Below are 23,073 nucleotides of genomic sequence, written 5' to 3' on the forward strand. Positions count from 1 at the left end.
GGTTAGTGTACTCGCCTCTAAGGTAGAGGCTGTGGGTTCAAGATTCATTCCAGTTGAACTGAGTAAATAACCTAGGCTGACACTTCAGTGCTACAGAGTGAGTGCTGTGTTGCCTGATCAGCAAAACATTAAACTGAAGCCATGTTTGCTTGTTCAAGTCTACATAAAAGCTCTTATAAAGGCAAGCTGGAATCTGAAATGCACAGAAAATGCTGTAGAAATTCAGGTCTGACAGCATCTGTAGAGTGAGAATAGAGGCTATGTTTCGAGTCTAGATGACCCTTTGTCAGGGCTGGGCGCAGCCCTAACGAAGGATCATCTAGACTTGAAACGTTGGCTCTATTCTCTCTCCATAAAAGCTGTTTCATAGAATTTCTACAGTGCAGAAGGAGGCCATTAGCCAATTGAGTCTGTATCGACCACAATCCCATCCAGGCCTAATTCCTGTAACCCCACAAATTTACCCTGCTAATCCCCCTGACACCAGAGTCAATTTAGCATGGCTAATCCACACATCTTTGAATTGTGGGAGGAAACCAGAGTGCTCGGAGGAAACCCGTGAGGAGAAAGTGCAAACTCCACACAGACATCCGTGTTTTCAAAGAAGCAGAAATTTTCCGCGATCAACATTGCCAAAATTTATTGATCATTCATTTCATTGCTGTTTGTGGAACTTTGTTCACTTGTCTACACAAAAAGTGATGACTGTGAAGTGAGGCATCCTCTTGTTTGGTTTCCAGCTACTGGTGACAAAATATTTGTTAAACCTTTAACCTCCACAATTGTTTCATGGGTAAGTGCTTCCAATCCATGCCTATTTCGGAGCAAAGGCAAACATGAATTGACAACTGCAAGTAGGATTGCTAGGCTGATTCTGTTAGAATAGTACTATTCAGCAATTCCCAGTATTTAAGTCAATCTTCTATGCCACCCTCTTCCTGAAGGCATGTTTCTGTCTGTCAGCTCAGATTTGCAGAGAAAGAAGCTGCAACCTTTAGAGATTTTTTATCCCCCCTGGGAAGGTACAGAGAATGTATGAACAGAGGACATAATGGAATTTTGCACCTGAAATCACGAAATTGCAAGGATACTTAAATTGGCTTGAATACCATTTTTAATGTCATCAACTGTAAGAATCATACATGACTAGTCCTGTACCAGTGTTATTATTTCTCCTCTGAAAGTAGTAGATTGTATGGTGTTGGGTACCCTTAGCTTTTCATGTGCAAGTTTAAATCAAATGAGTACTGACAGGTTATTTTAATTTGAAGCCTCACTATGCCCTCACTTGACTTCATTGTATATTGAGGATTGACCTTAGTTGATTGCCATTGATCTGTGCCAACTGGCTGTTGGCACTTCAGCCATTGGAAGCAGTTCCTCTATTCGCTCTGTCAATTCTTCATGATTTTAAGCAACTCTTATTAAATCCGCTCTTCTCCTTCTCTGCTCAAAGGAGAACAACCACAGCTTTGCAGTTTATCCACACAAGTGCCCATCCTAGGGCTGAACTTATTTTGTATACTTTAGCTTCATTTTCTTTGCTTTTCATTGCAAAGTCCAGGATCCCAACTGCTTTGATAGCCTGTGCTGCCATCTTCAAAGCTGTGTGCACAAGCATTCTCAGGCCTGCCTTTTTGCACCCCTTTTAAAATGTTCCATTTATCATTGTCTCTGTTCTTTTTGATAAAATGTGTCACTTCATTCTTTGTTGCATTAGATTTCATCTGTCTCATGTCAGCCCATTCAAACAGCTTGTCTGTGTCTTCGTGAAATCGATGAAAGGATTTCTCAGTACTTAGTGTGGCTTAACCAAAATCTTCCTAGTTGAATTTTTGCAAGCCTCAGACTAGTCTCACTTTGCTCTTTCAAAGCGAAATTTAAGGTATTGTGCCAAGTAGAAACAGACCCTTCTCCACCCAGATTCATTTCAACTAAAAAAAAACAAAATCAAGATAGAGGATTCTAATCACATCAAGAAGGCTAGATTCCAACCCAGAGATGAAAGCCCAGCATGCTATCTACTAAATATTTGACATTAGGGAAGAGGTAGGAGGAAAGAAGAAGGGTTTTGTGTATGTTGGAACATGGCAAGCAAGGATCATTGTATCATCCAAAACATTTTGCAACAGTGATACTGCTTTGACTATTTTGAACAAAAATAGTCTTTGAAATAATACTTTTTCTCTTTCCTTTTGGCATGAAGGCAAGAACTTGAGTGTTTTATTTTGCCATTAATTAGATCACATAACAAAGGATGATCTTGAAAATACTCTGAAGAAATTTGCAGGAAACATTATGCAGACTCCTCCATTGTAAGTTAATACTTATGCATTTTTGGCAATGTGAAACTGATGGGGATAATTGCTGTGGATATTTTGCATTGCTAAATCTGCAGACCTACTTCCGACTTCGATAAATTAAAGAAACGTTTTTGTCTTTAATTGTTCAGCATATTAAGAATTCCCCAAACAGTTAGAATCATAGATCTGCATTTTGCCTTTTCCTGGTGGTGGGAACAGAGGTGGGTGGGCGTGGAATAGAAGGGACTCTGTCAAGTTGCCTCTCTGACAGTCTCATCACCAAAGAGGTTTCCCATAGGTGGGTGTGCATGTGGATTGGCTACATGCCTCGTGGAGGTAGCCGCCAATTCACATCATTAAAGCATATTTGAGACTATTAAGAAGGGCCACCAGCATTTGTTAATGACTGAGTGGCTTTTTGCTGCTTGGAAGGCCACCAGCTTCATAGAGATGGCCTTCCCGCAGCAGTCAGGAGGGCTCGAGAGGATGTGGGGATGGGTGGATTTCAGGACCAGAGATCCAGAACCCAAAAAGAGGACCATGAGCAGGAAAGACTGCCCCTCATGGCACCAATATCCCCCAGGAGGGATTCAAGATTCAAACCCCCCCCCCCCCCTCTGCCATTCTAAATGTATTGCTTCTGTTTGCCTGTCTGAGAGCACTTCCATTTTGTGGCTCTCTGGACTAACAGCACCATAAGCCTGCTGCCATCCTTAATTGGTTACTGAGCTTGGATGGGGCCAGCTATTAGACCGTGTCTCTCCAAATCACCAAGCTGGTTCAGCTTCTGGAATTTGAGGCTCATGATCCTCATTTGGCTTTGTGTTGGGGTCCCAAATCATAGGTCCTTCTGTGCTATGATCATTTTGCTAATCATGGTCTTGCCCACCCTCTGTGAGGGCAGATCAGCTAGCTCCATTCCCTGCCCCTGGCTGTGCAAATATTTTCACTCTGGTGCTTATCCAATCCTCTTCTGAAAGCCACATTTCTATTTGCACTGCGCTGCCATCTCATTTCCAGATCCTAACCAATCACAAAAGCATAACGAAAGATCGCCAAGCAATCCAATGGATTATTCAGAACAAATTTCCTTACCAAAGAACGGCAAGAATGTGGAGGTCATTACCAGAGGGAGTGGTTGAAGTGAATATTAGAGATGCATTTTACAGAAATCTAGACAATATGAGGCAGTAGGGAATAGAGGGTTACAATGATGGTTTTAGATGAGAAAAGATCAGAGGAAGCTTGAGTGGAGCATTAACACCAGCATTGGCTGGTTGGGTTGAATGGCTTCTTTGTGTCATATTTCTTATGTAGATTTTATAAGAGATTTTTAACATGCAAACTGTTTTCTTGCCGATCGCCTTAAGTTGGTAACACCTGGTTTTGCAACACTTCAAGGGGGAATAGTTTATCGACCTACACTAAACCCATTACAATTTTGAACATTAATATCAATTCTCCTCTCAATCTATTAGGTTAAAAAAAATGGATTCTGCAATCTGTCCATGTAAGTCTTTCATTCTTGGAACACTTTTTTTGCATTTCCTCTCTAGTCTTCACGTTCTTTCTAAATTGTGGCACTCAGAATTGCTCGTGGCCTTCTTTTAGGCTTCTGGATCTCTGATCCTGAAATCCACCTTCCCTGCATCCTCCCATTCCCTCCAGACTGCTGCAGGGATCTCTGTGACGCCATTGGCCTTCCAAGCAGCCATTGAAGCTAAACCACTGTTTTACAAAGGTTCATCATTACTTCCTTATTTTCATATTTTATGCCTCTGTTTATAAAACTCTAGAACATAGAACACTACAGCACAAACAGGCCCTTCAGCCCACGAGTTGCGCCGATCACATCAACACCTACCAATCCATAGACCTATCTATAACCCCCAATCCCATTAAATCCCATATACTCATCCAGAAGTCTTTTAAAAGACCCCAGCGAGTTCGTCTCCACCACCACTGACGGCAGCCGATTCCATTCACTCACCACCCTCTGAGTGAAAAACTTACCCCTAACATCACTTCTGTACTTGCCTCCCCGCACCTTAAATCTGTGTCCTCTCGTAGCGACCATTTCAACCCGGGGAAATAGCCTCTGAGAATCCACCCTATCTATTCCTCTCAACATTTTATAAACTTCTATCAGGTCGCCTCTCAACCGTCGTCTCTCCAGGGAAAAGAGTCCCAGCTCACTCAACCTAACTTCATAAGGCATGCCTCCCAGTCCAGGCAACATCCTTGTAAATCTCCTCTGTACCCTTTCAATAGCTTCTACGTCCTTCCTATAGTGAGGCGACCAGAACTGCGCACAGTACTCCAAGTGAGGCCTGATCCTTTATTCTATTTTAATCATTCTCTCATCTGCTCTGCTATTTTCAATGATTTGTATGAGGATCAACCCAAAGTGCATGAAATTGCATTCGCCATCAAACTCGTCGCCCAACTCTCGAACCTCCCTTTCAACTTTGAACCCCCATGGCCCCCTGTCTACAATTTGCCAAGAACCAGCAGGCAATGGTCACATGTGCCTATACCCCAACTCTTAATGCCAATGATGAGCCCAAAGAAAGCTTCTACTCCACCCTATACTCCAAACTGTCCAACATTCCTAAGAAAAGTGAGATCATGCCCCTTGGAGACTTCAGTGCCAGGACTGGAAAGGACTCCCAACTCTGGAAAAAAAGCAATGGGGTTCACCTACTCACCAAATCCATAGGACATCAGCTTGTCATCACAATCACTTTGTTCCACCAAAAAGATGAGCTCAAGACTTCCTGGAGTTATCCGTGATCAAAGCACTAACATATGGTCGACTTCATCATTGTCCAATCCCATGACCAAAAGGGGCCCTCATCACTAAAGCAGTGACCAGTGTAGATGGCTGCTAGACAGACTATCGGCTCATCCGCTCCTCTGTCCATCAAACTTCACCAGAAGCAGCAGAGGATGAAGAAACAGCTCAGAAAAAGGATTAACATAAGAACATAAGAAATAGGAGCAGGAGTAGGCCATCTAGCCCTTCGAGCCTGCCCCGCCATTCAATAAGATCATGGCTGATCTGTCGTGGCTCAGTTCCACATTCTCGCCCTCTCCCCATAACCCTTAATCCCCTCTCTTATCAAAAACCCATCAACCCGCGTTTTAAAAATATTTAGCGAGGTAGCCTCCACCACTTCAACGGGCAGAGAATTCCAGAGATTCACCACCCTTTGAGTGAAGAAGTTCCTCCTCAACTCCGTTCTAAACCGCCCCCCCTTTATCTTGAGGCTGTGCCCCCTAGTCCTACTATCCTTTCTGAGCGGGAAGAGTCTCTCCACCTCTATCCTATCCATCCCATTCATCATCTTATACGTCTCAATGAGATCTCCCCTCATTCTTCTAAACTCTAACGAGTACAAGCCTAATTTATTCAGCCTCTCCTCATAGCTCAACCCCCTCAACTCCGGCATCAGCCTAGTAAACCTCCTCTGCACTCTCTCCAAGGCCAAAATATCCTTGCGTAAGTACGGCGCCCAAAACTGCACACAGTACTCCAGCTGCGTCCTCACCAATGCCCTATACAGCCGCAGCAAGACCTCCCTACTTTTATATTCAATCCCCCTCGCTATGAAGGCCAGCATCCCATTTGCCTTCCTGACCACCTGCTGCACCTGCAAGCTGGGTTTTTGTGATTCATGCACAAGGACCCTGAGGTCCCTCTGCACCATCGCCTGCTGCAGTTTGTCGCCACGTAAGTAATAATCCTTCCTACCATTATTCCTACCAAAGTGGACCACCTCGCACTTGCCAACATTAAATTCCATTTGCCATTTCCTGGCCCATTCGCCCAGCCTATCTAGATCCTTCTGCAGACTCTCCACACCCTCCGCACAATTTGCCGTTCCACCAATCTTGGTGTCATCAGCAAATTTCGACACCCTACACTCGGTTCCCTCCTCCAGATCATCTATATAAATGATAAATAGCTGAGGCCCCAGCACCGACCCCTGAGGCACTCCACTAGTCACCATCCACCAATCTGAATAGCACCCATTGACCCCCACTCTCTGCGTCCTATTTGACAACCAATCCTCTATCCACGCTAACACCCTACCCCCAACTCCATGTCCCCTGACCTTCTGCAATAACCTCTTGTGAGGTACCTTGTCAAACGCCTTGAAAATCAAGAAAGACCACATCCACCGACTCTCCTCTATCCACCGCCCTAGACACATCCTCATAGAACTCCAGTAAATTTGTCAGACACGACTTCCCTTTAACGAAACTGTGCTGCATCTGCTCTATCAAGCAATTCCTCTCAAGATGCCTCGCTATTTCCTCCTTGATGACGGATTCTAACATTTTACCTACAACAGACGTTAAACTAACCGGCCTATAATTCCCTGCCTTTTGCCTGGCACCCTTCTTAAACAACGGCGTAACATTAGCCGTTTTCCAATCTTCCGGCACTTCCCCGGAATCCAGCGACGTCTGGAAAGTAACCACCAAGGCATCCACTATCACCTTCGCCATTTCTTTCAGAACCCTCGGATGCATTCCATCCGGTCCTGGCGACTTGTCCACAATCAGCCCCTCCAGTCTGTCGAGCACCGCCTCTCTAGTAACAGTAATGTCATTAAGACCCTCCAGTCCTACCACCTTTCCATCGCTAACACCCGGCAAATTATTCACATCCTCCTCCATGAAGACAGAAACAAAAAAGTTATTCAAGACCTCAGCCATATCCCCATCCCCTACCACTAAGTCCCCCTTCTCATCCTCTAAGGGACCAACGTTTACCCTAGCCAGCCTCTTCCTTTTTATATATTTATAAAAACTCTTGATATCCTTTTTTATATTAAGCGCTAGCCCAGCCTCATAGTTTCTCCTACCCTTCTTTATCAACTTCTTTGTCAATCTTTGTTGACATTTAAACCTCTCCCAATCCTCTTCTCGCCCACTACTCTTAGCTACTCTAAACGCCTCCGCTTTTAATTTAACACACTTCCTAACGTTGAGTGATTTCAAGAGTCAGACATGTAGTGAACTTCCAACTATGTCTTCTCCAAAATCTTCAAAGTGTCCATTCTAATGGAGTGGAGGAAAACTGGAAAGAGTTGAAGGCAGCCTTCATCTCAAGCAGTGAAGAACCCATTGGCTACAAGACCAGGGAACACTAAGACTGCACCATCCAAGATCTCATCGACAAGAGGAAACCTTTCCTTGCCTGGCAAAATAACATCAGCAGCAAAACAGAGGAAATCACTGGTGGAGGAAGAACTAAGGAAATCAAGACCAATGATGAGCTGAGAAAGCTAAGAAGCTGCAACTCCTCGGTGACGAGCATGACACCCAGGGCTTAAGAACAAAGAACAAAAAAATTACAGCACAGGAACAGGCCCTTGGGCCCTCCAAGCCTGCACCGACCATGCTGCCCAACTGAACTAATGTCCCCTACCCTTCCAGGGACCGTATCCCTCTATTCTCATCCTATTCATGTATTTGTCAGGACGCCCCTTAAAAGTCATTATCATATCTGCTTCCACTATCTCCCCTGGCAATGAGTTTCAGGCACTCACCATCCTCTGTGTAAAAAAAAAACTTGCTTTTAATGCCACCAAAGCAATATATGAATCCAATAGCCTGGACTGCAATCAAATTACTGTGAAAATCCCCTACTTGCCACGCTCCATCACCTGTTTGGGTACACTGAGGGAGAATTTAACATGGCCAATGCACCTAACCAGCACATCACAGAGATTTGTGGGAGCAAAGTGCACCACCCAGAGGAAACCCACACAGACACAAGGAGAACATGCAGATTCCACACAGGCAATGACTCAAGCCAGGAATCGAATCCGGTCTCTGGTGCTGTGTGGCAGCAGTGCTAACCACTGTGATGCCCTGGCCCTACTCTCGTATCATTCTCTGGTGTAGTATGACATTCACGTACTCTTTTTCTTTAATGATCTGGCAACAATTGGCCTCATCATTAATCTGTACTCCTACCTTTTCACACTTTTTAATTTTCCATACAACTGAACACCTCTCCTCTTCTCCTGCGTCACCAACACCCCCCAATCAAACTATTTAGCTTAAAGCCCTATCTACAGCCTTTGTTATTCAATTTGCCAGGGCACAGCTCCTAGCATGATTTAAAGTAGATCCCATCCCAATTGAACAGTTCCCTCTTTCCCCAGTACTGGTGCCAAAGCCCCATGAACTCAAATTCATTTCTCCCACACCAATCTTTGAGCCACACAATTACCTCTTCAATTTTATTAGCCTTACCAATTAGCTTGTGGCTTGTAGTAATCCAGAGATTATTACCTTTGTGGTTCTGCATTTTACGTTGGCACCAAGCTGCTTGTATTCCCTCCGCAGAACCTATTCCCTCATACTACCTATATCATTGGCACATACATAGGCATTGACATCTGGATCTTTCCCACTCTCACTCCCAAGTTCCTGTTCAGCGCAGATTTGAGCTCCTTAATTCTTGATACAATACTTACGAGTTTGATGTAACCCGCAAGTTCTAAAATGATGTCCTGTGTACCCAATCCTTGGTCCTGAAGAAAAGCAGTGTACCTAGTACTGACTCTGGGGTCAGTTTACTACTCCAGTCTGAAAAGCAACTAATTTCTATCACTCAACCAATTTTATAGCCATGCAGACACTGTCTCTTTCATTCACGGACTTCAGTTTACCCTCTTGAGTGACACTTTATCAAACACATTTTGGAAGCCCACGTACACCATGCCATCCACTCTAGTCTCATGAACTCTTTTTGTTACCTCTGTTAGCACTACTGTCCCACAGTGCTAGGGACCTGAGTTGAATTTCAGCCTCGGATTACGATCTGTGTGGTGTTTGCATGTTCTCCCCATGTCTGCGTGGGTTTCCTCTGGGTGCTCCAGTTTCCACCCACAGTCTAAAGATGTGCATGTTAGGTGGATTGGCCATGCTAAACTGTCTGTTAGTGTTAGGGAATTAGCAGGGTAAATAAGTGGAGTTATGGGAATAGGGCCTGCGTGGGATTGTTGTCGGTGCAGACTTGATGGGCCAAATGGCAACCTTCTGCACTGTAGGGATTCAATGCATAAACATGCTTGTGTTTTAATTTTCCCTACAATTTTCATTTGCACTGTTGGGATGATTTTGGAATGCTCAATTATTAATTGTCACATCACAAACTTTTAGATCATGTTAATTTTCAACCTGGACATCACGCTTCAACAGCATGGATCATACTAACTGATGTTTGACATCAGTTCCATGGCTGATATCAAAATATGGTCAAAACATAATATTGCGTACTGCCACAACATAATCTTCCTTTTGAAAAGCTGGTGCTTAAAGTCATTACAAGGCAGTTTTCATCTCTTTGATTATCAACTGTTTTGAACTTCTGTCTTTTGTCATCATTGCTGACTTGTAATTATCCTGGATGACCATTGTTTTATTCATTATTCAACATATTTCATGATAGCTACCAAGTTCTGTAATTTATTTAAAATAAAGTTTTTTTTTATTTTCCCCCTCAAGTCAAGTAACCTGGTGTCATTGACTTTTTTTGTGCATTTCCGAGTCATAAAGCCAAAAGGGATAATTTAATCTCTGGATTTTGTAATTGTTCATTAAAATTATTTAACTGGATTACAATTTGTGCAACTCTGTTTGCTGCAGAGATACTGATATTCAACAAGCAATTACTGTTTAACTGGCTTTGTCTTGCACCAATTATATTTAGTCTGAGTGTTTTCTTCAAAAGAAAACCTCCTATGTTTAATTATCCAATAATGAAAACGCTTATGAAGGTAAATGTTTCATCACCTTTTTCAAATACTTGCTAAGTACTTCAGGAAGCTTGCACTTAATGATCTTTCGAAATCTGCAGTTAGAGCCCTACTTAGATAGTGTTTCAAAGCTGTACTATAGACTTTGATTGTCTGGCTGCATGTCAATTTTGTTTTGGCCACAGAAGCAAGGAAGCCATGGATGAAAGTTGTAGATTTTAATGTTTCTTTTTAACACCTGGTTGTTACTGGATGTTTTTATAACCTGTTTGAATCACGTGGGTATCTTTACATTTGTCATAATTATTTTAACATTCTTGCTTTCAGATATTCTGCTTTAAAGCAAAATGGGCAACGACTTTCCAATTTGGTGAAGAAAGGAAAACCTGTGGAAGCTAAACCTGCCAGGCCTGTTGTGGTTTTTGGCCTCTCTGTACAGGATTACAACCCTCCTCTCTTTACTCTAAGTAAGCAAAGTCACTTGTTCTGTCACTTTTTAAGGAGATGCATGCAAACTCAATACTTTATGAAGAAAAGAGTTTCACTTAACCTGTTTGGGGATAGAGAGAATAGGTGCATTCAATTAAATGTAGAAACAGCAACGCTGTTTTACTCACTCAAGATTTAGAAGGCAAAAGTTTATGCCTTTATTACAGTTTTTGTTCAAAGCATACCAAGTGAAATGACAGATCGGAATTTTCAGATTATTAGTATGAACATAAATGTGTAAATTAGTAAACACCAACTCTTTTTTTGTTTAACAGTTTGCTCCATTTTCATGTTACATGTCTTCTGCAAATTTTGAAATTGACATCCCAAGTACTTGGGTACTTCCAAGCCCAAGTTATTAATCCAAATCAGACTGCAGCGGTCCTAGCACTGAACATTGGGTGTAGCTACGTACTTCCTGCCAGTCTTGGAAAAAAAACAACCATTCACCAGAAATTTCCGTTTTCCATCCCTTTGTCACTTTTGAATCCATGTTGCTTCTACCGCTGTATCCCATAGAATGATAGTCCGATATGTTACTTTTATCAAATGCCTTTTGGAAGTCTGCATATACATCAGCTGCACGCTCTCACCCACCTTCTGTTACCTTACTAAAAAATTCAAAGTTAGCCAAACATGATTTGTCCATCATAAATCCACACTGACTCTCCTTTTATTAGTTCACATTTGTCCAAGTTGCTGTTTTACCAGATTGTGTCTGTTTTCAACCAACGAAAAGGAAATGCAGTTGCTATGTTTATCCTCCTCTTTCTTTGAACAAGAGGCTAAAATTTTCAATCATCAATCCTTTGGTACCTGTCTGTAAGGAAGATTGGAAGATCATGACCAGTATCTCTGCTATTTTATATTCTTGATTCCCGTAACAACTCAGAGGATGCATCCCATCTGGACAAGGTGACTTGTCTTTTTTAAGCACTCCCAGCCTTTCTACTATCGCCTTTTGCATTCTTTGATCTCATTCCATATTCCACAAACCTTGTAAACAAAATATTTACTTAGATCTTCATCACCAATAATTGTCCAGTAACTGGCCTCTCAAATTGTCTAGCAAACATTAGTGTTAATATGTTCACAGATATCTTGAATTTCCTATGTGTTAACTGAAAATCTATTTGTGTACCTGTACATCACATTTGTTACACCCTTTTTTGCTTAATCCCAGTCTCCAACCAACTCCTTAGTTTCTAGCGAGTCTAGGCTTTGGTTGCTGCTCATTTTCCCTTTGTAACATCTATCTGAACCGTTTCCTCTTTAAAGGCCATCCATTGTTCCTTTACATTTCTGTCTGCCAGTCTTTGACTCTAATTTACTTGGCCAGATTCCCCCTCAATCTCCTGAAATTAATCCTTCTCCAGTTAAATATTTTTGTCTTATTTTATTGCTCCCTGTCCTTCTTCATAGCTAATCTAAACCATACAATATTCTGATCATTTGTCCAAAGATGCTGTTCAACTGTGACATTCTTCACTTATCCCGTTTCATTCCCCAGAATTGGATGCATCAGTGTCTCCTTCCTCATTGGTCTGGAAGCATGCTAATCAAGGACATTACTTCTGAACACTTCAGAAATTGCTCTGTTTCTCCTCCTTAAATTAATTGCTGTCCCATTCAATATTAGTCATGATGTGGGTATGCCGGCGTTGGACTGGCGTAAACACAGTAAAAAGTCTGACAACACCAGGTTTTAGTCCAACCTATTTATTTGATAATATACTCGCAAGCTTTCGAGGGGTTACCCTCTTCGTCAGGTGAATGGAGAGTTCTGGCCTCAGACAGAGCATATAAAGCACAGACAGTTTAGAGACAGGTCTTGAACAGCAGGTTAGGTGTAAGGATTCGCATTTTAATCAGTAATCTCTAAACTGTCTGTGCTTTATATGCTCTGTCTGAGGCCAGAACTCTCCATTCACCTGACGAAGAGGGTAACCCCTCGAAAGCTTGCGAGTATATTATCAAATAAATAGGTTGGACTAAAACCTGGTGTTGTCAGACTTTTTACTCCATTCAATATTAGGACAGGTTAAAGTCTGGTCCTCCAACTCTTCACTGCTCTCTGGCTAATAAAACACACCCAGAAGTGTAAAAACTCCATTTATTGTTTCAAAATTCCAACTGAGTAGGTACTGTCCTTGATGTCCTCATGTGTTCTGTCTTCGGTTATGTAATATCTTTCCTAATTGGAATTGCTGCCCCTCTTTTTCTGTTCCCTATGTTTCCTGATTACTTTGTACATGAAAATTAAGCGTTTGATGCTCCCCTTTTTTTTTTGAGCCGTGTCTCAGTCGTTGATATTATATCCTGTTTGACTAAAAGACACATCCTATTGCACCTGCAGCTCATCAACTTTATTAACCACACTTTGCATATTTGCATACATGTGCTCCTCACGCAACAGATCTTTTTGTATGATTGCACTAAATTCTGCGTTCTGACGCTGTCTATTCCAGTATACTTTGTTTCAGATTGAATATTGAGTTGCAACTATCCCTACAGAACTGGTCCCAATGTCCTAGTGCACCATGTCTCTAGCCATGCATTAGCCTCCTTGTTTTTACTCTTACTAGCTCGCAGCACTCGGAATCCAGAGTTTACTGCATTTTTAGATTCTGCTGCAGGACCTCAACCCGTTTGCATTCTGGTTTGTTCTAATATGACCACAACCATTTCTCTTACCCTTCATGATGTCCCTTATCCTTGTGGCACAGAGGCAATATATTATAATGGGTGTTGTGTTAATGGTGGCAGAATTACCTAACTGACTATTGAAGCCCCAGTTCCTCAATATTTGGCTTTATTCCCTGTGGAGTTGGTTTGTCCCTGGTGCAAGGCATGGGAAAGTCAGTTGGTGAAAGTTGTAGCCAATCTTGACATGATTTTATAAGTGCTTATTTACACCTCCTAATTCAGCAATGATAGTTTCAGTCACTGTTTGTTTATAGTGGCACAAATAAATGCCCAGTTAATGCCACCACTTGCACAATTAAAACACAGGACATGCCCGTGATATGTTGGTGTCCCGCCAATCATTATTCAGTGCTAAATAGTAAGTGCCACAATCGCCAAGGATTCCTGCACTGCCTGCTTTTTCATACCCTGCTCCATGGCTACCCACTTGTCATTATGAATTCTGTCTAATTGTAGGATGATTCCCCCTCCTGGAATCGATGACACGGGAAACACTTGGCTCCCATAAGCCCATGTGGTGAATTTGGCTGCCTCTCAAGCTCAGAAGCCCTCCACATGAGTTTAACTCACTGAAAGCACTTCCTGTGCAAATAGCCTCCTGAGGCACAGGAAGCATCAAGTTTCCCCGTAACGCATAATACAAGCTATAGCTTGTGGGTTTGTCTCCATTCTGGTTAAAACTTTAAACAAAATACAAGATTTAAATAATTACCAGTAGCTAGATTTAACTACACTTTCTTTTCTAGTCAGTCTTCAAAGCAAAATATCCAGTGACTAAATTATTTGCTCTAGCTTATTAAAAATCACCAAGATGCTAGGCATTTACAAGCTTTTGATACTAGATCGGCAACCTTCATAGTTACCTCAGCATTCTTTGGCTCTGTAGCTTCATTTCATTTGAGTTGCATATGAGAAACCACCTGCTTCCTTGTCACTAAATTCTCAGCGCCACTAATTTGTGATGAACTTGGCTTTGTCAACAAACTCCATGCCAAGAAGATTGAGTTATGAGGGAAAAACTCAAATAGGGGCTTTTCAGCCCTGTAAGCCAATAACTGAAAGATGATATTATAGATAGAAAATGGCAGAAAAGCAGATGCACTCATTCAATCTAAACCTCGCTGGAGCAAATTCAAGATACTTGAGGACTGATGGGAAATTGTTCTCTGCACATGTGGCTTTCATATTGTTGTAGCATACGTTGTGACAAGAGAATTTGAGCTTTGGTATTTCTGAGATGCAGGTAAAATGGCTTTGCTCACTTTACCCATTTGTGATGAATTTTAGGAATAATCTGCTAGACTGCTAAAGTGGATCCAGAACAGGTAATCCTGAATGATGGGCAGCTCTGTTTTCTGTATTGAATATTTTTTCCATATAGATGTTATGTCTTTATTCTCTGTACTTGGTGCACTAACAAAATAAAATTTTGTTTTGCCATCCAAAATGTAGAAGTTCTGGTTGTAAAATGGTGGTAAAAGAAGGAAAAGGACTGCTTACCTTTTGTGCTCCAAATTAGCTGATTAAAGCGCTGTGTGTTTATTGCAGATGTTGAATGTGGAGGTGGTTTTTACGTCCGCAGTTTGGTCAATGACCTTGGCAAAGGTAGGACCAAATAAGCAACCCTTTCTTGCAGAAAAAGCAAAATGCTGAAAATTTGCAAAGATTAATAGCATTGTTATTTTTCCTGTTGGGGCAGTTCCAATGAAATGTCATTTCAGATACTAATACAAATATTTTATTTTTGTTCAGAGCTTTCTTCATGTGCCCACGTGAAGGAGTTGATCAGAACCAAGCAGGGCCCTTTCACACTGGATGAACATGCACTTCAAGAGGAGAAATGGACAATAGATGAAATAGTAAAAGCTGTAGAGTCCTGCACAGCGCTGGTTTCACCTGAAGTGGCATGCAAGAAATTGAAGACAGACTCTCAGGAAAACTCTGAACAAGTGAAAGAAGCTGATTGATGTTCAGATGCATTTCTTGATGAAAGAACAAAATAGAATGCAACGCAATCTAAATTATTCTGCTGTACTAGCATTCTGAAAGTTGAACAGCTCTGAATAACAGCGTTTCGAAAGCCCACTTTGAAAATGTTTAACCAGTTGAGCACAATTGATTTGTAACCAACTTCATAGTTTCAAAGCTGTTCTCTTCAGATCGACTTTGTTAACAAGGAAGATTCAATCAACATGAGACTTACTGAAATATTAATACTGTATTATATAATTCTCCCTTTAAGCAAGATATGAAGAATTCTTTGAATAATTAGGTAGTAATTGATGAATAGGGTGGGGCACAGTGGTTAGCACTGCTGCCTCTTAATTCCTGGCTTGGGTCATTTTCTGGAGGTGGGGGGGGTGTTTGCACATTCTCCCCTTGTCTCTGTGGGTTTCCTCCCACACTCCAAAGATGTGCAAGTTGTTAATGGACCATGCTAAATTGCCTGTTAGTGGGATTAGCAGGGTAAATACATGGGATTACGGGGATAGGACCTGGGTGGGATTGTTGTTGATGCAGGCTCAATGGGCTGAATGGCCTCCTGCACTGTAGGGATTCTATGTTCATCTATGAATAGAAACTTCTATTACTGTTATTGAATCTGTAGAATTGATTCATATTTTTTTCATTCCTGAGGATTGGTCATTTATAACTCTGAATGTGAATATTTTGGTATTGGAACCTATAAAGGATATTTTCCTTGGGCATACATTGTATCTTGTAATACCCTTCTCCTCTTTAACAATGATAACCTAGTTCATTACAAATGACCACTCCATTCCCTCAGACAATTCATTCCTCTACTATATATATTTTGTGCAAAATGTCTTTCACATCCAGCTAATCAAATTGTTACAAATACAAAACACTTTTAAAAAGGTCACTGTCCTCACTTCTGAAAAGTACAGCCATCGCAGTTATCCTGTGACAAAGGTTCAAATAACCGCATTTCAAGAGCTTTATTTGATTTGATTTATTATTGTCACATATATTAACATGTTTCTTGTGCGCTCTACAGACAAAGCATACTGTTCATAGAGAAGGAAACCGGAGAGTGCAGAATGTAGTATTATAGTCATATATATGACTGAAACTTGATATTCTGCACTGCTTTCATTCTCTATGAATGGTATGCTTTGTATAGTGCATATGAAACAATACTTTTCACAGTATACTAATACATGTGACAATAAATCAAATCAAATTGGGGCTTAGCAAAATAGCTCCACAAAGTCTGAATTATGTTTAACTTTAAGTGAAATACAACATTTTGGAACATTTTCAAAATTGTCTCACTTTTGGACAGCTGGATTTTAGACAGCACAAGTATGTAAATCAATTATTGAAGCTGTACAGTTTATCTACTTAGTAATCATTTTATTTCACCACCAAGATGCATGTTACAAGCAGTCGCATTTCCATAGTTATTTTTAGGTCACTGAGACGCATCTGTTAATAAAGTGGAATAGGAATTAGTCCAACAGCAATTTGTTATCAGCTCGAAAGGTTGGCATGTTAGACAATTGCAAATTACCTGTCTTTTTTTTGAAAATAATTGATATAAAATATTTAGCAGGAAATATTCTGGTAACTTTTTATAAAACTGCTCCTCATTAAGGGGTCGACTCTTTGCTACTGGACACTTCTTTGGTTGCTAACTACCCTGCAATATTTTTCCCAAATAGCCAATGATTAGGGTTGGTGAGCTATTTAACCATGGGGCATCGTAGATCATTTTAATCCTGTTTTCCTTTGATAGCCAGAAATGCCCATTTCTGCAGCTGCAAAATGAGAACCTGGCTGATCTAATCTTCCAAAGCCCAATGAACTTTGGCAGTGAGGTCAATTGTAGCATGATCACTGCTGCTGTGGATGGAATCAACTAACTTTGCACAGATGGAATTATTGAAGCAAGGAGCTTTCACTCTATCTGTTTTCAGGTGCCTGCTGAGATATCAGATGTTTTTCTTTTGTGGGTTAATTATATATTTTCAGTCATGGGCTCCTTCTTTCAATTCAGCATTGTCAGGTGTGATGTAAAGCTGGCTGTGTGAGATGCAAGGCTCCAGCAGTGTTGCCACAATTTCATAAAAGGACTAATGACTTCTTTTGCATTGTGTTTAAGCTATGCATCTTCACTATTTTGGCACAGTGGTTAGCACAGTGCCAAGGGCTTGGGTCACTGTCTGGAGTTTGCACATTCTCCCAGTGTCTGTGAGGGTTTCTTCTGAGTGCTCCAGTTGCCTCCCACAGTCGTAAAGACATGCTGGTTAGATGCATTGGCCATGCTACGTTCTCCCTCGGTGTACCCAAACAGGCACCGGAATGTGGTGACGAGGGGGATTTCACAATAACTTTGTTGCAGTGTTAATGTAAGTCTATCTTAAGTATACAATTAAATTTTTAACTATTTGGTGCTAAGTGGGGCAATTTATTCTTTAAACTTAGTTTACAATATGAACTTGTTCCCTCGTTATTTCCGGTGATCAAAGGCAGGACTGAATGCAACCCAGTTCAGATGATAAACTATTGAAGGGGCATTATGACAATGCACTACTATGTCATAAAGAGGAATCATGAGGCTAGTTCCTTGTAGTATTTCTCTTGTAAACTTTGAAATATGGAAGTATCTTTTTGAAAAAGAAAGGAGGTCGCAACTAACATTTCACACTGTACATCTAATCAAAACTCTGTTAGGTCATTTAGCAGGCCAAATGACCTTACTTCTCAGAGAGACAAATTTGCATTTAAACCAGTATTAAGCACCTTTCTCGAGTCAGGATCATGCCAAAACACTTCACAGCTTATTAAATATTGATGCCCTGTTCACATTTTGTCACTCGAAACAGTTCTGTCATATCATTTGCAGCTGTTAAGCATTCATCAATTCGTCGTGCAGTGTGGATTTTTCAGTATTAGTAGTTAGGGACAACTGCACATTCTCAAAATTTCACTTGCAGCTATAGTAAATTATGGCTACTGGCATGTATTTCTGGCACTCATATTCTCACCAATTATTGAGAGATTGTTTCTGTTTGCTAACAATGCTGATGAAGTTATGGAGGTTATTTGGAGATTTTTTTCCCTGAGTACTAACTCTATTTGAAATTGAAGATTTTTCAGTGGTTCTATTTGTATATCCAAATATGAGATATGATGTTGCAAGTGCAATGCAAGAACTTAGCCTATAGTACATTTGAAAATGATTGAACTGTGGTGTTTATATTACATTGAGTTTAGGAAAGAATTTGGGAATTTTTTTTGCAGCAAACAGGAAGAGGTGATTTTCACTGACATCTTTACTATTTTCAGCAAATACACCCTGTTTTCCTGCAATTCCACAATATCCCTCAGTCATTTTTATTTTCCAGAAATATATCCAATTGCATCTGATTTAGTTGTGCTGTTTCGGTGACCTTATCTGCCGACTTATGCCATGTTTCTGCTACCCTCTAATTGACTGTCAGCATCCTACTGACTCCCTAATTAGTTATTTTAAACTCATTGTTTGAATAATTAAGGTACAAGGAGATGGTTTGGAAGAAAGTTGATGGATGACGTATCCACCAACATGACGTTGGTAGATACTGATTTCATCTTCTCTCTGCCTAATTGTTTGCAACCATCAATGAGCTGCTGACCGCATCTGTGTCATCACTAAGATTGCCTGTTTCCATCTCTGCGTCACTTGAACTTGTCCTTCCTCAACTTGTTTCCTAAAACCTTCAACCATGTGAGATTAATCCAAAGCTCTGCTACCTGTGTCCTTACTTGACACAAAATCCCATCACCCATACTTGCTGACCTGCACTAGCTTCCAGTTAAGCAATTTTAAAATTCTCATTCTGAAGGCAAAAACGAAGGGTCAGCCAGATTCGAAACGTTGGCTCTATTCTCTCCCCACAGATGTTGTCAGACTTGCTGAGATTTTCTAGCATTTTCTGTTTGTTAAAATTCTCATTATTGTTTTCAAATCCTTCCATCCCCCCCGCCCCAGACCCTGCATCTCTGTAAACCTTTCCAGCGCGACAGCTCTTTAAGATATATGCGTTCCTCTAATTCTGGCCTTTAAGCCTCACTGTTTAGAATTGCTTCCTCCATTGGCTCTAAGCTCTGCATTTCCCTCCTTCCCCACCTCACTGCCTGTCTACTTTGCCTTCTTTCTTCAATGTGGAGATGCCAGCATTGGACTGGGATGGGCACAATAATAAGTCGGTCAATATCAGGTTACAGTCCAACAGCTTTATTTGGAATCATGAGCTTTCAGAGAGCTGCTTCTCCATCAGGTGAGTGGACCACTTGCCTGCTGAAGAAGCAGTGCTCCGAAAGCACGTGATTTCAAGTAAACCTATTGGACTTTAACCTGGTGTTGTGAGACTTATTGTTTTTTTTAAGATGTTTCTTACTTCTGAGAAGTATTTTGGTTGCACCAATTGCCTCGTGGTTTGACGTGAACATTTGTTTTAATGTGTTTTGACATGTTTTTAAAAAATACTTGTCATCATTGTGTTGGTTGTTGCCAGAGAGAGTGTTTTGTCCAATGAATTACTTTGTTCATAATTGTGAAAGGATATTATATAAACGCATGGCTCCAATTTTTTGATCTCTTCATTAACTTTGTTTCCTTTCAACTTGGAATATTGTTTTGGCTTCCCTTCCTTTGGTGAAAAAGCTATTTAAGTGCCTGGAAAAAAATCTATTCCTAGTTCATGATTCATCAGTATGATTCACATTATCCAGCAGTTCAGATTGCCTGACAATATGCAAAGAGGCACATCTATTAATATTGTTATTAATATTGTGATATTGTAAAATCACCATTTATAAATATAATTTACTTCCTTTGTTCTGAAAAACATTAACACGGTCTTGTCTAACACATGGCCTACAGCCCACCAGGCTTGTCTATCTAAGCCCATAGAACCATGTTCAAAATGGCAGTAAGTGAAGTCAAATATTCGGCATGGAGCTCCTCCTCCAGTCATAGGCTGATTCTCTCTCAAGTTTGCTCTTGATAGACTGATGCAGCAAATGGGGAAGAGAACCACCATCAGCACTGGTGAGTGCACTGCAGAGGGGGTGGGGGGGAAAGGAATAACTGCTGAAAGGGCACAGTGGCTGCCAGGCAGGGGCAGGCAAGAGAACGTGGCCCCCAGGTGGGAGGGGGAAGCGTGGCTATGGGTTAGGATGGAGGGGGAGACAGTGCAACAGCCAAACGTGGAAGGGAAGAGCATGGCTGGGCGATGGAAAGTATGTGCCTCACTCCTGATCTCAAGGTTCGCCCTCGCCCTCATCCCCACACACCAGCACACTCGCATCAACTTCCACAGTGAGTAAGCATCCCGCGCCAGACAAATAAAATCTGACCATCTCACACTCTAGTAATCTTTATAAATTACTCATTTTAAAAATTTATCAATGTATTATTTTGACATTGCTTGATTTATGTCTGCAAGCTGTTTCCTTAATACCTCAATATTTTGAAATTTGTGTTGTTACATTAAACCTTATCTTTCTAAAATTTGCTCATCGTCCCCTTGAGTGAAAAAAATTGAAATGTTGATCCTCGTCCAAATAGATTGAACAAGTCTGCACTAACATATATCAATTGACAATTGTTGTGAAAATTACTAAAAAAAGTTGTTACTTCAAAATTGTGCATCCTGATGAGACAATGTATTAACTTGAGTGTTTCATAGCCCGTTTGAGACCAGACCGGTTGGAAGTATTATTCAATCTTGTAATGATGTGGAATGGTTCCCAATAAAATCACACCATGGGAAAGAGGCCTTTAGTGTGAATAATATTTCAGCTCGTCTGATAATATTGCACCTCTTCAAAAGACCCATGAGTTTCTCTAGCCTGGATCAAGAGTCCTGAAGTCTATGTTGCCTACTTGGTGCCAGGGTCAAGGATATCTCAGCTGGGCCGCAGAGGAATTTGGAGAGGGGAAATTTCCAGTTGTCATGGTCCATGTAGCTATCAACAATATAGATAGAATGAGGAAAAAAGTCCTGCAAAGGAAATACAAGTAGCTAGGTGCTAAATTATAAAGCAGAACTGCAAAGATAATCTCTGGATTGGTATCTGAACTACAACATCATTTGTATAAAATTAAATAAATATGTGACTCAAAGTTTGGTTTGGAATAAAATTAATGAGTTCACAGCGCAAATAGAGACAAAGGAATATGATTTGGTGGGAATGACATGTTTACAAGGAGACTGGTCTGAGAGTTGAATATCTAAGGGTTTGCAGTGTTTCAGAAGGGTACACAGAAAGGGAAAAGAGATTATGTAGTTTTCTTAAAGGAAGGGATCCGTGTTACAGTGAGAAATGATATTAACACTGGAGGTCAAGACGTGGAATCAGTCTGGATAGAAATAAGAAATAGCATGTGAAAGAAATCCCTGGTGTGAGTTGTATGTAAGTCCCCTAACAGTAGGGCACAGTATAAACCAGGAAATACTGGGGCTTTAACAAAAGTTAAGCCAATAATTTTAATATGCACATAGACTGGATTAATCAAATTTTCAAGGTAGCCTCAAGGGAGAGTTCATAGAGTGTATTAGAGATTGTTTCTTGGAACGTTGTTTCTTGGAATATTGTATTGTTGAATCAACCAAAGAGCAGGCTATATTGGATTTAATAATATGTAATGTGATGGGATTAATTAACAATCTGTGGTAAAGGATCATTTGGGGAAGAGTGATCATTGCATGCTTGAATTTCAAATTCAGTTTGAGAGCAATAAATTGAATCACACACTAATGTTCTGCTGTTGAAACCAAAATAATTACACAGACATGAGGACAGATTTGGCCTGAGTAGACTGGGCAGAAAGATTAAAAGGTAAGACAGTTGATGATCAGTGGCAGACATTTAAGAATGCTTTAAATTCCTCCCAACTGAAATATATTCCAGAGGATGAAAGATTGTAAGAGGACTAAAATGCACCTTTGGCAGGGCAAGGAGGTAAAGATAACATCAAAGGCAAACAACAAGGCATATATTGCAAAGGTTCATGGCAGGCTAGTGGATTGGGAACTTTTAACGACCAACTAAGATTTGCTAAAAATATAAGACAAGGAGCAATGGTATGTCATTGAAGAAATTTAATGCAAAATATAAAAACTGCAAAGGATTCTCTAAGTAAATAAGGGTAGCTAAAGTCAACACTGGTCCCTCAGAGATCCAGACTGAGGAGTTAATAATAGGGAACGCAGAAATGACACTAAATCGATATTTTGCCTCAGTTTTCATGGTGGAGGACACGAGAATGATCCAACAGTAACAGGTAATGCAGAGATTGTTAAAAAAGATGGAACTCAAAACAATTGCCAGCAACAGGGCAAAAGTACTAAGCAAAGTATTGTAAATAAAGGCAGACAAGTCCTGAGAGCCTAATAGCCTACATCTTAATCTTAAATGAAGTGGCAGCAGAGGTAGAGGAGGCATAGATTATAATATCCCAAAGTTCCTTGGATTCTAGAAAGGTTCCAGTGGATTGGAAAAAGGCTAATAAAATGTCTCTGTTCAAAAAGGGAGAAAGATAGAAGGTAGGGGACTATAGACCAGTTAATTTAACATCTAACACTGGGAAATTGTAGGAACCCATTATAATGGAAGTAATAACAGGACATTTGGAAATGAAAAACACAGTCCTTCAGAGTCAGTATGCTTTTCAGGAGAGGAAGTCTGACTTGATTAATTTGCTGGAGTTATTTTAAGAAGTAACAAGCAGTGTGAATAATGAGGGTCCTTTCTGTAGTGCATCTGGACTTCCAAAAGGC

At 40.7% G+C, this 23,073-nt stretch overlaps 1 protein-coding gene across 1 annotated transcript in view; it reads left to right on the forward strand.

Annotated features, from left to right (window-relative positions):
- The window catches only part of trub1 (TruB pseudouridine (psi) synthase family member 1), a 55,258-nt gene extending 34,212 nt beyond the window's left edge, over positions 1-21,046 (forward strand). Inside the window, exons 5-8 of the mRNA XM_080205829.1 lie at positions 2,243-2,315; positions 10,412-10,551; positions 14,828-14,884; positions 15,032-21,046. Of these exons, the coding sequence (XP_080061955.1) occupies positions 2,243-2,315; positions 10,412-10,551; positions 14,828-14,884; positions 15,032-15,246 (485 nt within the window). The 3' untranslated portion in view covers positions 15,247-21,046. The remainder of the gene's footprint in view (positions 1-2,242; positions 2,316-10,411; positions 10,552-14,827; positions 14,885-15,031) is intronic.
- Positions 21,047-23,073: the final 2,027 nt, after the last annotated feature.

This window comes from Carcharhinus amblyrhynchos, chromosome 17, assembly GCF_965287045.1.
Source record: "Carcharhinus amblyrhynchos chromosome 17, sCarAmb.v2.hapA, whole genome shotgun sequence".
NCBI classification, from domain to species: domain Eukaryota; kingdom Metazoa; phylum Chordata; class Chondrichthyes; order Carcharhiniformes; family Carcharhinidae; genus Carcharhinus; species Carcharhinus amblyrhynchos.